The sequence below is a fragment of the Rhyacophila brunnea genome, unplaced genomic scaffold (genome assembly GCF_057557595.1).
Source record: "Rhyacophila brunnea isolate RB1 unplaced genomic scaffold, BYU_Rbru_1.0 scaffold_20, whole genome shotgun sequence".
Lineage (NCBI taxonomy): Eukaryota > Metazoa > Arthropoda > Insecta > Trichoptera > Rhyacophilidae > Rhyacophila > Rhyacophila brunnea.
Genome location: NW_028232860.1, coordinates 452,258 through 470,262, shown reverse-complemented (window position 1 = coordinate 470,262; position 18,005 = coordinate 452,258). Strand labels below are relative to the sequence as shown.

Here is an 18,005-nt window from a genome sequence, read left to right as displayed (position 1 = left end):
TACGAAATACAAAAAGTAAGGTAAAAACACTATAAATAGATTTTTTTTGAATTAACTGTTTCGTTAACTGTTAACGGAGTTTTACTGTATTTTGTGCAGTATTTTTTATATATTCGATGTTTCTGTATTCAATATAGCTTTGCCTTTACGATGTTCTCGATGTTGAATTGAGGCACGTATAACATTTGGTATCAATACTTGCTGTTTTAATATTTAGTTTTGTCGTTGATGTTGCAGGCCGCTGACATGATTCTGTTGGATGACAACTTTGCCTCCATCGTGACTGGCGTGGAGGAGGGCCGACTCATCTTTGACAACTTGAAGAAATCAATTGCTTACACTCTGACCTCCAACATTCCCGAGATCTCGCCTTTCTTGGCTTTCATCCTCTGCGACATTCCCCTACCCCTGGGAACCGTCACCATTCTCTGCATCGATCTCGGAACTGACATGGTAATTATACTTTCTTCATCATGTCTCTGACAGATTACACACACTTGTTTTCTATATATCGATACTTTGAATAATATTGTAATCTGTAAAAAAATTCATTTTAAAAATAGACGGGCGATTGACTTTGTTTTACAGTAAAGTCAAGACAGATAAAATACTTTTAAAACTTTTTGTTTCAACACTTGTTATTTGACAATATTTTTAACATGTTCCTTATTGTAATACAAAAATTACATAAGCGAATTGATAAACGAAATAGTCTTATGGGAATTTAATATATACTGAGTGATTGTCTATAATCATTCAAAATCTGTGTGCTCTGGACTCAGATATTTATTACTGGTTATTTATTAATTGACACATACAAACTAACAAGTACATGACGCGTGTAAAACTGTCATTGTTAAATTGTTTATACTGTCTAGTTGTGGGAGTTAAAAATATTATAACTTCAAAAATATAATATATGTCATTTAATGAGGGCATCCTCATCATTTATTTTATGCTTGATTTTGAATAGTGTAATAATAAGTGCAATAACTGCTTGTTTCAAATGCATATTTTGATTTACTGCTGCCGATTGACTGAATAATATAAAAAATAAAAGAAAGCTGTTCCAACAGTATACTGCCACCAATGAGTAACATGTTAAAAGTGTCCCAGTATGTTTTTGGGCAAACTTGTTTAATCTCGGTTATTTTGAATGATTTGTGCCGGGTGCGGGAGTTGTTGGGCCGTTGTGGCCGGGAGTATGAAGGCCAGTGAACCATAACTGATTATGTAATGTTAGGTTCCCGCAATTTCGCTGGCGTACGAGGAATCGGAATCAGACATAATGAAACGCAGACCACGTAATCCGTACGCGGACAAGCTTGTCAACGAGAGGTTTGTTTCCCGACGCGGTTCGGAGGCGGCCTCGCTGCAATCACATTTCAATCTTTACCGTAGTTGTTTTGGTTACCTTTCTTTCTGCTAAATCAGTACTTTTCGCCAGATCTTCAAGTTTATTCTTACATTAGTAGATAGAAACCAACTCTCACCCGTCCAAATATTTATGATTGATCGCTCCGTTTCCGTTAAAACAGTTCACTCTTATTATTATTACATATATATATATATATACTATTATAGATAATTGCTCTCATTTCAAAGTTTCATTAGACCATCATACGTATTGAACGAGGGTAGAGTTTTTTAATATTTTAATTAAGCAGCAGTTACTATTTGGTTTTAGGAAGAGATGAATTCATTAGAGTTGATAATAAGAGCATGCAACTTAATTGTACAGATATCTGTTTCACAGTAATTTTTAACTATTGTTATGATGCATTGTCACATATATATGTAAAGTCTTATATTATTATTATATTAGTAAGCTATTATATTATACATCATTCGAGTTGTACCTTCGCCGTGATGGTGACGCTGTTCCATGGGTATGTAGTCAGAGTTTTTGACTCTCCGTTAATGTTTCACACCACACCTGATATGTACACTCATTAGACAAACCTGGATCCGGTCAAACCCGGTCGACCGACCTCGGTTTGATTGGAATCCTTCCATTCATTGATACGTAGTTACACTGCATCACACAACACAGATAAATTATTATATATATATATATAACACTTATCGAGTGAAGCAACATTTATCTAACGAATGAGCGCTTTCCTCTCCTCACCCATAGTTAGCCATAGAATCTATACAAGTTAACATTACAATCATTTTTTTTTTTAATTCTATTGATTTCTTTTATTATATTTGGAACATTTTCTAAACACAAGTTAGGTGTTAATATAAAGATCATTAAATAAATACTGAGTATGTTATAAAATGTATTTGATAAAAAAGTCAATCGTTTCGCGCTAACGCACTATTATTATTTTTTTCATCACTCTGTATTCACTTCATATTATGTGGTGAATGGCAAGTGATACAAACAGTAGGATTAAATAAATATCATTTACACATTAACTGCTGACCAGTTAATTACTAGTTAATTACCACATTTAATTATCATGCTAATAGTATCTAATGGCAACGCGCCAGTCGCGTTGTCAGCTCTAAATGAGTTAATTACAACTGAAACTTTCATACCTACTAAACGTTTTGTAGCGTTGAATGTTAATAAATAATTTTGACTATATTTTATGCAAAGTTATACCATAAAACATTACACAATATCTGTTGAATTTGTAGACATGAAAGTGGAAATAGAATACGACGGTGAAAATATTTGAATTGTGCTAAAAAAATAACCAGAACGGTTGACTTTAAAACAATCATTCTCGTATCATTTTTATTATGACGCAGTCGAAAGGGATTGCAAATTTTCGATTGCCAACATATAAACGAAATGTTTCAACAAACAGGTGCCCGCCATTTCTTTGGCCTACGAAGAAGCTGAATCGGACATCATGAAAAGGCCGCCCAGGGATCCGTTCAATGACAAACTGGTCAATCAGAGGTCCTATCATTTTTTTTCTTCATTATCTTTGCAGAGCCACTCTCTAAACCCGCTAACAAAAGTCTGTCTGCGCTGTTAATAAAAAATCGCTGGGGGTTATTTTACTAATCGTGTGTATCTGTTTTGTTATTGTCACATTATTAAATGTTTGTTTACAGGGAAATTGTATGGTGTGGATGTCTCGTACTGTGTAATATAATCATGTGGAAAATATAACATCTATTTTAAGTGGTCATTATTAATATTGTACATTTTACGAAGGTCTTTGAACAATGCATTCCTTTATCCTGTATTAAAAAAATACTTACTCTTATATGCTGGATAATATTTATATTTTAATACCTAAACAGATTAATTCGAGATGCTAGGAATAAACGAATATGAATTTTAAGAAAGATTGCATACTGGATTCAAATATGTAACTGCTTTATATGAAAAGATATCCCCGAATATAATTTGATGTCGTCGTCTCAATCTAAAGAAATATCGATATATATTATTGGAATAGTAATAACGATTAGTTTAACCTCATTTAAAGAATGTTGAAAACAGAAGTGTAGAATTTACCATGGCTTATTTATGTTTATTAAATTAAACTACACCATGATGGCTGTGCAGCATGAGTGTCATGGGTCCCAGGTTCGAATCCTGGGTCTGGCAAATACACATATTGTTTTTCAATTTGTGTTTGAGTCAGAATATGGACTTAATATGTTGAGCAAGTAGCTGAAATCCATTTCTCGTAAAAACAAAATCTGTTAATACAAACCTCCACTCCGTGGAGGCCCATATGATCTTATTAGGATCGGACATGGTCAGGGAAAAAAAAAATAAGTCATCCACTTATATTCGTTGAATCTTCAGCATCTAAATTATTATATATAATTCTTTAATATTTGGCAGTCAATTATTCATAATTCATTCATTAATAATTTGAATGCAATTAAATTCAATTCATATTTTGTGAACAAAATTTTTTCCTTTAAAAATTACAAGCCATTTCATTTAATTGTTTATGCAAAATTCAAGGACTTTCTTTATAAGACGTTATTCTTCAATCATATTAATATTTGACAGCTTAAAAATATATTATAATAATTAACGGTCTGGGATTATTAATACATTAATATTATATTTTTATGTATATTAATTATGTTGTGCTTATGTTCATTTATTATTTTTGTCTTTTTTTGTGTATTATGGTGATACTAATTAATGGTAAATACTAAGCGATTACCATGCTATTACATAACGGCTTTATTATATACTATATACTATGATTATTTAACCTTATTGGATGACTAAAAAAACTAAATCATATTATTAATATGCGACAGAATGATGAAACTTACTCTACTCTCTAACTACAGAATAATACTCAACAAATTACACAATGCATTTGTATTTGTTTTACTGCAACGGTAGAAATTCATCATCAACATCAAATTAATTTTTCGTTAATCCGATAAGGAGCGGCTCTCATTAGACAGTTCAGCTCGGCAGAATATAATGACTTTACTTTTTTTACTTTCTGAGTTTTTAATTTGAGAGTTAAAGTATAATCACTCGGTTTATTTGTTTATATCTTTACTCACAACAACTTATCGATCGTATAGTATAATAAATTTGAAAATAGTCTTTCAATTGAAATATTTTAACTAATCTATGAAAAAGATTTGTTTGATTAACAAATAAGTAATGTACAGACAACGTATACAATGCGTTAATTATTATTTAAAGCTGTCAGCCAGTTCACGTCTAATGACTGCCCCTCCGCTCTTTGTTTTTCGATGTAATCGTAATATCGTAATTCATGTCGATGTCACATCACCTGCACCCTCCTTATAAGTGTTGACGTCTTTAGAGCCTCATTGTAACAAAACCTGTCACGACCCGTGTATGTGTGTGTAAAAAGATATTATTTACGTTTGTGAATATTCGCCGAAGACACAATAATGAGAATCCTTTTACATATGATCTCCGTTCGCGAGGACAGTGCTGATTTAATTTTGTGATGCGCTATCGTCGTCCATTCTGGATGATGTCAGTCTTGAAAATGACAATCGTAATTTTAAAATAGATTCATTTTTAGTGTTTGCGTAGAATCCAATAGGGCGATCCGTTGTTAATTTTGTTTCGAAGCATGCTTGATCCACATTTGATTCCATGATAATTGTATATGAGGCTTTCGTACGGTGATCAGGCGTTAAAAATATCTCCTGTTAATGTTTCAAAATCAATCGTAAGTAAATAATTTCGTGATCCATTTTAAATAGATCTGTAATATATTTTGAGCATTTTTTTCAATCAACAACAGCCATATTTCAGAGAGAAAATATTGTTTCTCGGTAACCGGAAGTTTTAAAAATATACCATTTACAGTTAAAGTCATCACTTTTAAAGTCGTTATTGTTTTATTATTCGGTTTAAATAAAATGTACAATTGATTGTGCAAAGGTAACTACCAATATGTTTGTAAAAGACCGTCGTCTGATCACCGTAAGTGCGCCGAATGTCCGCCATCTTCCGCCATCGGTAGCGGTGTCTGCCATTTCTCACGGTCCAAGTGATGTTTGTGTAGGTACCTGCTATATCATTGGCGTACGAAGAGGCAGAGTCTGACATTATGAAGCGACAGCCGCGTAATCCTTTCACTGATAAGCTAGTTAACGAGAGGTAAACATTATGTGTCCGCCCCGCCCCCACCAGCCCCTCACCACACCTCTGTGTTGCCCCACTGTCCCAACAATCACACTTTTAAATAACCTTTCCAACTGAAGCTGACCAAAATCTTTGTACGATCGATCGTTCATGTATATTTTATTTGCCAAACAAAGATATTTGTTTATGTTTGTGAAGGAAATATAATTAATTACCACTAAATAAACACTGATTTCATTGAAAAGATCCAAGATATTAAAATGTCCATAGATTCATCGCTTTTAGATGGAAAAAAATTATCGCTTTTATTGAATATTAAGACGTCTGGTATACTAATGTAAATTAATGTTATTTGAGTTGAAATAAGCCAGAGTCAAATAATGTGATCGTCAAGAACTAGCAAGGTCCAATTTTATTAGTCGTTTTAATATTTAGTTTGATTTTAATGTTGATACGGTGCGATCTTGCAAGTATTTGTCAGTTTCAGTTGTCATTTTGCCCCACGTTGCTTTTAATTTATTGTTGCTTGATACTGTAAATGAAAAGCGATGTGGGACAGTGCAATAAGTACTCGAGTACTCGTGAGCAACATTTCGCTGTCGTCTTCTCTCTCTCTCTCTCTCTTTCCATAATCAATGTTTTATGAATATTGTGCGTCAGTTTGCCGCAGTGTCTGTAAATCTGTGAGTCTAGTGTCAGTATGTGTGTGTAAGCAAACTACTTCTGCATTCAAATCCTAAAATGTCACCGAAGGTAAGTGTCAACACCGCCCCCGACCGCCACCCGATTTGTCCCCGATTTTCTTCAGCATGGTACCACTTCATCATTTTTGTTTTTGTCCCTTCGATTCATCTCTCGTGCTTCTCTCTCTTTCTATTTCTTCTCTAGCACCACTTCCACACACATATATATTTATTATATAAAATACCAAAACTCTCCTATACATAAAATATATATTATTTATTAAAAATGTTTACTTATAGCTGTCCTGTTTTTATCATGTTTATATAATTATATTTCAGGGTATTTATCATTGTTCGTTGTTAATAATTCTTCTGTAAACTCTCCAACATTACTAATTATTCATCTTATAATATAGACTTACCTACATACTTACTATAATACCTCATACTCGATACTTTTTACTAATGCATATATTTCATTATATTGATAAGTCTTATACAAATTTTAACAATACTATTATTAGTTAGGTACCTATATTAATAATATTAATTATACATATTACGTAGGGGATATACAATTAATTATACGTAACCCGTAACTCTCTATACTCAGTATTCAAAATTCATGTAAATTTACACAGCCATATAAACATTGTGTATGTCTTCAAAGTATACCAAACAACTAACCGTAGTTACCGTAGATTTATTATTATAAACTTTACGCAGGTTTGTCTCACACAGTGAGAATATTCCCTATCGGCAAACAAGAACAATGTAATAATTATAACATTAGCGTAATTTTCTAACATTACGCCACATGTATTATTAAACCAATTCGTTTTCATTGATCAATTATTGTCATTTTCTAAATCAACGTATTAAAATGAATTATCTCCTTATTACAGATTTATTTCATTGATCCGTGTTAAAATTTAAATACGGTAGAATCTAATAAAGCTCCGTTATTCACAGTAAAACCCTGTCAATATAAATAGGGTTGATTCGAAATATTAAATTCATAAACAGTTTTCAATTTTACTGTTTTTTGCCACACATTTTGTATGTCATAATTCGAAATTTTTTCTATCTATTGTAAATGACATTCTTTTGGATGTCTAAAATCAATTATTAACAAATATTTAACCATTAATGATCATATGACCCTATGATGAAAAATGATGTGAATGGGTTAAAAATGTATGCTTGTTACTTGTTTGCCGATAAGTAATAACATCTGACATGTTGAACCGTAGTGATTTTTATATTATCTTTCTTATAAACTCTTCACCGTAAAATATTTGTTCTCTAGGGAGGCATAGCCTTTTGAAAACATCGTTGAGCCATATTGTGATGTTTTTACTCTGTACTTTTAATTGATACTGTAGAAAAAACTCTTCTCTCTCCTATTTTAATACTGACTGTCGGCTGATATACTAATTCTATACTACTAACTGGAAGTCTTCCTTGAGTAAACTCGGCTTTAGGCTGCATCCAAAACATATTACCGTATATCACCGATCGTAAGGCGAGCCAATATTTAATGCCAAATAATTGGCTTAATACAAATTAGGCTCAGTTTCCTCTGCATACAATATGTTAAGCTTACATTTCAATTCATATAATTCTTGCAGTAACTGACTACTAAAATTTATTTAAAAAATTTTAATTTTCATGTTTGCTCCTGAATGGAACATAATATGGACATCCACAGAGTGGACGTTATATTAACAGACTTTTTACGAGGAATGGTTATTAGCCACTATTGGCTGATAACTATTCGTCTCATACTTGCTTAAGGTGATGCGCTCTTTGTTATAAGGCGGAATGCAATTTTGTAGATGTGTTTTTAACCCAGTGCTATTTAGTTGTGTCGCACACGACAGTCATTTGTCGTTATTACATGACGCAGTAAGCCGCAGCGACAGTTTTGACATGGGGATTTTATGCGCAGGTGACACACTTATATCAAACCGGCGTGGAATGTTGTATAAATGAGGAATGTATTCAACTTTCCCTGCCGGAGTGATGCATATGGGATACCCTTGAAAGTCTCCAAATGAAATCCCAGTCTTCAAACCGACCCTGCAATGAAAATCTGGCTTGCAACTTGTGGTAACATCTAACGTTTGCCGTGTGAATTAAATTGAGGAGCTTTCTTTCGTATATTCCATGATATTAGTTATCGATCTGTCACTTTGCCATTAAGATGTTTCCATCGCCTTAGAATCGGTGAAATACGGTAATTGTAGTAGATTTAATTCCGACGGGGGGCTGTGTGTCACCGATCCCTGTAAAATCTTTGAGTAGCTTTTATGGGGACGATGAGAGGTGCGACGCATAGTTGTCGCGTAGCCGAGTTTCCCGTGACGAATAGTACAAACGACTGATGAGAATGTGTCCCTGAATGTGTGTTGTGACCTAAGGTGCCCGCTATATCGCTGGCGTACGAGGCACCAGAATCCGATATCATGAAGCGGCAACCGCGAGACCCCTACAGGGACAACCTGGTCAACCGAAGGTTGTAATCAGCATCGCGCCACTTAGCACATTGTATTATTCAAACGCAAATGACTGACAGTGTATTTTCTCTTATCTAGTCTGTGTCGTCTCTTTCAAAAGCAAAACATCCTTAACCAGAGTACCGATTACATTCGGATCAGTCAATTTATAAATAAATCGTCAAGAAACTAAACCGGCTCACGGAGCTTCCGTTAGACTTACGAAAGATCATTATTTAAACTGGTGTTGACGTGGCCAATTAAAATGGTTTTGAAATAAAAGTTTTTATAATTCTTACAATATTTGAGTTATTTACGTTGACGGGCGTTTCAAACTATAAACCTAACCAGTCAGATCGAGTCATATTATATATATACATTGATAAAACATCTACATATTGACTAAATAACTAACCTGTTTAATAGTCCTCTCTTAAAACTGATTTCATACTCGGAGATATATATTAAGTCTGTAGAAGTAAATCTTAAATAATGTCAGTGAAAACTACGCCATCATTGTGTACATGAAGCGAAGCAGTTATGTTTATTACAGTACACTCTTATCAACATTTTTCATTGCAATTTTCAGGGTTAACTATCGTTGTTCGTTCTAAGGATGGGTTTATACCCCAAAACAGCTGTGAACATAAATGGCTCAAATATTAATACAAATTAACATAACGAAACCTTGTTTCTCACTATATTTACGTCAAACTATTATTGTAGCAAGCAAATGTTTACAATGGAAATTAAATATATTTTTTTATTTTAAATATTTCTATGACACAAAGGTTACCGGTAGCAGATTTTATTTGACGATTTATTCAATATATTCTTTAAAATACTTGTGGTATATCTTCCCGAAAATATTAATTTCATTCGGTATAAAACTTAATGGTTCATTTGGACACAGACTGACAACCTTGAAGGATTTTTTGTTTACCTGAATTGCAAAACAGTTGAATAATTTAAAATGTTATTTTTTGGCAAATAGATTTTCCAACGATTTTAGATTGTCTCTTTTAAAATACATTTTTATTATGCAGTTGAATGAATTTAAAGAATATAATAGGTCTACAGTCAGGCAAATAGACTTTGTGATCGATAATTAGCCATTTTACAAAACAAAAGTTACATTGGCATTTATGTTCACAACGTAATGTAATTATTATTTCATTATAAGTACTACTGCTGTTTTCACTTTTCTAAAATCTTACTTCAAATTTATCATAAGCAGAATCAATGTTTCAGTAAATTTGAAATAATTATTCCGACACTTGGCTATAAATTGTGGAAGCAGGCAAGAATTTATTTCTCTTATATTGTCAGTGTTATAAAATGCAGTTTAAAGTTAAATTATTGTTTAATCCATCAACTCAGCCCGGACGTGACTGTCCGAGGATTAAAAAAATATTCTTATGTATATAAAAGGGACAAAATACAATAATTTATGTGGTTATATAAATGTTTAGATGCGCCCAATAATCAAGTATATAAAATCCGTCAAAAAGATTTTGCATACTTCCGCATGTTACAATAATTATAATGTCTGTTAGAAATTTTCAGTTCTCTTTGTGGGGTCATTTATTGCACGGAATGACACTAGATTTGTGAACAACAAAACCACCACTCGATTGCAGAAATATTAACGTCGCAATAGACAGTACCCTGTTTCGACCGGTAGTGACTAGCGAGGAATAGTTTGTCGTGTCGAGTTACATAGGGAATTAGAAATAGCAACAAGTGTTCAGTAGTATGTGTCTACACGGCTTATAAACACAACACGGGTTTTAACAAGTACTACAAGTGATATATTGTTCTAGCAAAGTTATATAAAATAGCTTTAGACTGCGTGTGATTAGATGAAATGTTCTTACAACAATGTGAAAGTGTTTTAAATTAGCATAACTTAAAGGCAACGCTTCCTGTTAGATGCTTCGTCTGATTCATGTCAATTATTAAAACCGACACCGAAAATTATTGACATTTAGTTTCCTAAGTTGTGATGTCTTAAGGACTTATCCACGAAAACACAGTTTTAAATATTCATGCGACGAGGACTATTTCTCTAAATTCAGTCATGGTGAATTTTGCTAAATTTAATATATAATATATTTATTATAATAATACTTGGAAGTTCATAATAGCTGAATTATTGTAAATATTTCTTTAATGACAATTTCAAATCTGTGTATTGCAAATATTCCTTTCTGACATTATTTAGTTAGCATAGACAAAACATGTTTTTGATTATTAATAATCAATTTAATTGATGCATGAATTCTGTTAAGAAATAAAATTTAATATGCCGGTTGAAATAAACTATTTTCATAAGATCTGTAACTGTGTAACTGTATTTTGTGTTTAATACGGTTATTACTGATTTATCCATTTAAAATTATAGATAAATAGGATTATAAATGTTTTTTTTTCTGATAGCTCAAATTGAAAGTGAAAAATACTTGGAAGCTCGATTCAATGGCAATTTTACAAATTATCTCTTTCAATTCTAATCGATCAGGATTATTTTCTGCATGACAATTTTATATCACAGGGTAAATTTTTACCGGTTGCAGATTTTTCATAATTTTTACTGTCATTATTACTGTCATTTTTATTCACTAAAATTTTTTTCTAAGCTTTCTTCTTTATATTTACCCATCCTTTCAAAAACCTCTCCGATCCTAGCAGAAGTACTATATACTATAAATCGTTTCATGACCAGTTCAATAGCGTAAGTCTTGCACATCTGCAGCGCTGAATATTCATTTATAAGCGATACGGGTGTTCAAGGATTACGCTATGTTATTAATAAGGAGTACATATTATATATTTTTCATGTTTTTTGATATTGTGGTTGTGCGGTTAAGTTTTTCCGTTAAAGGGTGGATTATTAATATTATTTTGGATACGGCGCATGTCAGTGGAGTTATATAAGTATGAGCAGAGTTCATGTGAGTAATAATTTGAAGAGACCAAAGGTACAAGCTTTTAATTGTTAGACAAACGATTGAATGGACATTATGTAGCGATCGCTTTTGATGTCTTTGAAACTTGAAAACGGCCAGAAAATAATATTACACTGCATTTACAAAAAAAAAACGCCAATGTTACATTAATTCAAACGTTACAGACGTGTTACCATGCAATTTTAACTCAAAGAAGAGTTTTAAATTTGTTTGCATTTATGCAATAATATTGAATTTTATTTATTTTTCCATCGTTTTATAGTTTCAAAGCTTAGACGTGTTGTAGATATGAATGTTATGATTTTGTAAATTACAAAGTATGTTTCCTAACGAGTTTTAAATTATATTGCATGATTTTTACATACAAGTATTTCTCTCACGGAGCCGCGGTGGTTTATAGGACAATTTGTCAAATTATAATAATGAATGAAATAATTTTACTAGATAGGTACCTGCTTCAATTCAATATAAATATTTCTGTAAAAGAATTATCTTGTCCACATAACAGTAGGCAACTGTTATGTGGAAAAAAATTATTAGAATCTTAGCAGATATTTTCGTCAGAGAAATAATTGTATTGTAAAATTATTTTATGTTAACGCTTCGTAATTTATTATTAATCAGTAACAAATTAAATAACTGCTCACTAACAGTAAATCATTATTTTTTGAAAATTCATACAGTTTTTCTTTAAAATATATAATCGAATCGAGTTTCAGCATGTCATTATGATAATATATTATAAAACATCCTGGGATTGACTTCCGAATTGAATCTATCAATATGGTCACGTGTCTTTGCATTGACCTTTAGATTGTTATTAAATTAATCCATGAAAGAAATTATTGTATATCATAATGACATACTATAACTCTTCTCTGAATAATGGTAGAATTTTCATTTTAAGCTTTTAAATTCTAATAAAAAATAAAATTTCAAGTTTCAATTTCAAATTAGAAGTCAAATATAGTGAAGAATCAAATAAACATTCAGTAATATTTACAAATATTGAATTCTCTTCTCCTTTTGATATTTACACTTTATAAATAACTACTTCATAGCTAAAGTGAATGCGTTTATTAGCAAATCTAAATTTGTTTGCGGTATGCTAAAGTTTTGACTTTTCCACGAAACAGGCTTATTTCAATGGCCTACGGTCAGATTGGAATGATCCAAGCCGCCGCCGGATTCTTTGTGTATTTCGTGATCATGGCTGAGAATGGATTCCTCCCGTTGAAGCTTTTCGGCATCAGGAAACAGTGGGACTCCAAGGCGATCAACGACTTGACTGATTCCTATGGACAGGAATGGGTGAGTTAATATTTGACTTCATATTAAACGTAATATGCAACCGCTGCAAAAAAACTGGTATTTCTAACAGCGTCCTTCTTTCAAGATGCATGGGAGGTTGCTCTTTATATATATAATATAAAATCAGATAATCTTCAGACAGTTTCGATATATATATATATTGAAATTGTCTGAAGATTATCTGGTTTATGAATGACTTTTAGCCTAAATAATCAAAAGCACAAACTGTCTATTGTGAGATACGGAGCCAGAGCTTACTTGATTTTGTGGATTGAATAATAATCTATGTTAAGTATGTCAATGGAACTAATCGATTGAAATGGATTGCAGACTTACCGTGACCGCAAGACCCTGGAATACACTTGCCACACCGCCTTCTTCGTATCAATCGTGGTGGTGCAGTGGGCTGATCTGATCATCTGCAAGACCCGGCGCAACTCTCTGCTGCACCAGGGCATGAGGAACTGGGCCCTCAACTTCGGCCTCATCTTCGAGACCGCCCTGGCCGCCTTCCTCTCCTATACTCCCGGAATGGACAAGGGACTCAGGATGTTCCCACTCAAGTGAGTACAAACAGTATTTTGAACATTCCTACAAGTAATATTCCACATACCTACTGTCTCGCTGTAAATGCTAGATAAATCTAAACATGTGAAAGTATTTAACAGATGTATTATGAAGCTCCTACATTAAGAAAAGAAGAAGTCTTTGATGCAGAAGATGCTGTCACAACATTTGTCAGCTACCAACTACCTCTCCTTGTTTTGTTTTTCTTCTACTATGTGTAAATGAAGGCCAACTATCATTGATTTAATTACCATTTATTATTCATTGAGGTTTTGAACAGTTTGTTTAGTAGTGTTTGATTGGACCACTGATTCAAATTCTTTAGGCCATGCAACGTGTTTCCTTGTGTGTTTAACTGAGGTAGTGTCTTTTTTTATGAAATAGTTTGTATGATATAGCATTATGTATGATATAGCCAAGAATTGTAACTTTTGGTGACATTGCATAAGATTGTGATGTCTCCATGATGGATCCCACGGATTCTCCAGTAAATTCATATTCTCCACTCTTTTGTATGATTCTCACTCAATCATGAGTCTAAATTAATATGGCTTCAAATATCTGAAGTGCGAGTGTTACCGCAAACTGTTTAAATTTTTGTTGACGGGTAATGTGTGATGTTTCAGATTCGTGTGGTGGTTGCCGGCCCTTCCTTTCATGCTGTCCATCTTCATCTACGATGAGACGAGGCGTTTCTACCTCCGCCGCAACCCAGGAGGCTGGTTGGAGCAGGAGACATACTATTAAAACATTACTAGAATAATTTCTTTCACCAGGAATGTGCAGCAAATTACTCGTGTGAATGGATGGTGCGCTCCGAACAAAACAAATTGTCGTGTGTCTGTGTTTTTTGAGTCTGCATTCAGATATATTGATCACCCCTCTGTTATTTAGATTCGTCCGATACGTCTAGAGCAATTATTTTTGACTTATTTTTAAAACATTGTCGTCGTCATTTTCGACGTTTTCTATTATACATTATTATTAACGTAATTTTATTACTCGGATCGATCATAAATGAGAATGTCCGATTAAGGGGACTATCTTTAACATCGCTCCTGCCTGCGTGTTTTTTTTAATCTGTCTCATCGTAATAATGTAACGGGCAGTGGAGAATTAATCATTCAATTAATGTTTGTCATCCATTTTAAAGTCGGCGGTCGAATGCGCCCACCGCGTCATTTTTTTAGTTGAAATTTTACTTTCAGCCTAAGTAAATTTTGTAAGATGACATATTATATTATTAGATAACGCACCTAAGGCGAATTAATATTATATGTATGTTATTTTCTATTTATTAAATGTGTGTTCAAATGTTTTTAATTTTTTTTATTTAATTTTAAAATATTTCAGTTTCAAGTTTGATATTATTATACATGTATATGTATTTATCATATATTTAATGCGAATATATAATATATATATTTATTTCAACGTTTATATATATTGTATTGAATGACTTGTATATGAAGGTACATAAAAATTGTTTAGCAAAATAAATATGATATTAATAATATTGAAAAAAAAATTCTAATGGGATCATATTATAATTACCCGATTGTTTCAGTTGCGTGGGTCGTGTGGCTCATTATTTCATTTTTAAATGTTTTTATTCTGCCATATTTACGATTCCGATTGTTATATTTAAATTTACATATAAAGAGAGACTTTACAAAAAAATAATAAACAACGCATAATACACATTCTTTTGCGATGGGAATCTTTGCTTTCTTATGTGTTTGACGTTCACGTTTTAATAAAAATTTTAATAATTAAGTATAGGATGAAAACTCGCGGAGAATACGACGAAAGTAACAATTGCATGCGGAAGCTTTTTGAGGTTAGAAATTAAAAATGCGGGTCGGTGACGCTCATTTCTAAGCTTCGGGCGAGCAGATAATATATTTCCACCGCCTCGTTTTAGGAGGTTAGAATATTCATTTCATCATTGTTTATAAAATAAATGCTCATTTCAATATGATAAATTGATAAGTAGTATTTCGATATTTCTTTTTCAAAAAAAAACTAAAAAAAAACCTATGTAATAATAATAACTCCATCAGTATAAATAAAACAACAGATATTAAATACATATATCTGCGAGAGACATCTTATTGATAATAATAATGATTCTTCAATATAAATAAAACATATTTCTTTTTGGCTATATATATTATAATATAAATATATATATATTCTAGACCTAAACATCTTTGTGTGAATATTTTTTGATATTTCTAATTCTCAATATTAATCTCACAAAGGCTGTTTATAGGGTGGAATGTAAATAGTTTGGCTAAAGGCGTGCGATTCTTCCTGACATTTGCAAACCATAGACTGCCAGTTTTCTATGCGCGAGATGTATATTAAAATTTACCTACGGTGCATCGACTCGCGTTGACCATTTATGTAATTTATCATCCCTGTCGATTTGTTCGGAGGACGCTGTCACGATGAAATAATCATACGTGCACGTCAATATCGTATCGACGGTATGTCGTAATCGTAGGTAAATATCAAATTACGGTTGAACTACACAAATAACGCTGTCATTAAATTTTTAAATAAAATCATCGTGTAAACTTGACGAGCAGATAACTTTGCTTTTATACTGCTTCATCGGTAGGATATAATTTTTAAATATTCATTAGTATTTTACGAAATGAAAAAGTGTCTGTAATAGCGAAAGTTCGTGCTATTAAATGAATCGCTTATAGGGATAATTTTTCAACACATCAAAATGCACAGAGGGCATCGCCACTGTCTATTTAGGATTCTTGAACAAATACAAAACAGAAATAGATTATAGTCTTTGTAGTTAACAAACACTTTAGGAGTAGCTAAACGTAGTTGTAATTATTATTGAACAGTTTAGGTTTATAATTACTTAGGAAAAATATATTAAATATTTATTAATGTGTTGGAAAATGCGATAATCTAAATTAAATTTGCAAACAATGTGACGTCTGAAACGTTGGGACGGATTTGTTGAGTTTTTCGTTTCCGTTCACTTTTGCGTTTCCGTGAGAGAGTTTTATTGTCAAACGGTGTTACGAGAAGTGAGAGTTTATATTTCAAAACCCGAGTAAATGACTATTATAACGACGAGGTCATCGTTTTGTTTTTTCATTTGTATTTCAAAGATGCCATATACCAAAATATTCATTGATTTATAATAATCCGGGTGTGGACTTACCAGCAAATTGTATATAGCATAGTAAGAGAGAAGGAATTCTATGGATTTTACGAAAAGGTTTGCTTCTTAACTTTTTTTATACCTTCTGTAACTCGCGAACGTAATAATTATTGCCTACTTACGTACATTTTGTTATGATTTCATTTCGCTATGTGTGGCTTTGTGTAAGTGTGCTAGTATATGCATACCTTCAACATGTGAGTGCATATGTATGCATATATCCACACGAATAAATATTGGACACTTGATTTGTGGTGTGATGTGATTCACTATTTCACCTTCTGAATAAATAGGCCACTTTGAATATTTCTTTTTAGTTGTAGGAAGAGAAGCTGTAATACATTAAGTGTTGATATAAAAACAATTTTAAAAGTAATTCCTGCCTTTTTATGCACCAAAACAAAAGACCACACTCATCCACAATCCCGCTGAAAACTTACCATCCCATTGTCATATTTCCCTTGCCAATTCTGTAGTCGATTTCATGCCTATCATATTTTTTGATAGTAGCTACCGAATTGGTCTTCAAGAGATTTCAAAGGGACTGAATTATTAAATCTTTCAGTTTCAATATGCAGTGTGAATACATCGTAAACAGAGTGGCAATATGAAAAAAAAGACATTACTGTTTCATTTTGTCAATGACAGACTGGCACCATAAACAAATTAGTACATAATACTATTTTTTCAACCAAATATTTTACATATTGAACCTTGAATGATCGTGACTCGGATGATTTGGCATTTGGAACCATACAGTGGAAAATTCGTGGCATTCTTGATTTGGTTTGTCCATTTAGGAGTTCTTTCTCGACCTGACCACATACCGTGAGATTTCCAGATTCTTATCCGCTTTGCGATGCATGACACTGGAGTTTGTCTCGGAAGTCTAGCTCGCTGACAATGTTGTCCGTCCATGAGAATACACGCGTCACTAACAGCACATTTTAAATGTAAGTATGTATTAGGCAGCAGTAATTCAATAATATGAAGGGAAAAGATGCTAAACTTTACACATATTACTGTCAACAAAAATATACACTATATACATCTGCATCAAAGACTGAAACACCATGGAAAAATAACAGTGAAATATCTACGGAACTGCCATTTTGTGATGATCACAAAAAACCGCCAAGTACATGTAGGACTGCAAACTGCTGCTTTTTTTTGTGCCAATATATTGCAAATAATTAGAAA

General features: G+C 32.6%; 1 protein-coding gene across 10 annotated transcripts in view; it reads left to right on the top strand.

Moving 5' to 3' along the window:
• Positions 1–14,930, top strand: part of Atpalpha (sodium/potassium-transporting ATPase subunit alpha) — a 146,712-nt gene extending 131,782 nt beyond the window's left edge. For 6 of the 10 annotated variants that reach the window (XM_085948414.1, XM_085948408.1, XM_085948417.1 and 3 more), the window contains 5 exons: positions 238–453; positions 2,826–2,920; positions 12,868–13,042; positions 13,373–13,605; positions 14,236–14,930. In XM_085948414.1, the coding sequence (XP_085804540.1) occupies positions 238–453; positions 2,826–2,920; positions 12,868–13,042; positions 13,373–13,605; positions 14,236–14,356 (840 nt within the window). In that variant the 3' untranslated portion in view covers positions 14,357–14,930. Of the gene's footprint in view, positions 1–237; positions 454–1,243; positions 1,339–2,825; positions 2,921–5,501; positions 5,597–8,687; positions 8,783–12,867; positions 13,043–13,372; positions 13,606–14,235 lie in introns of all 10 variants that reach the window. The other 4 variants (XM_085948409.1, XM_085948416.1, XM_085948410.1 and 1 more) reach the window with 3 other exon arrangements.
• Positions 14,931–18,005: the final 3,075 nt, after the last annotated feature.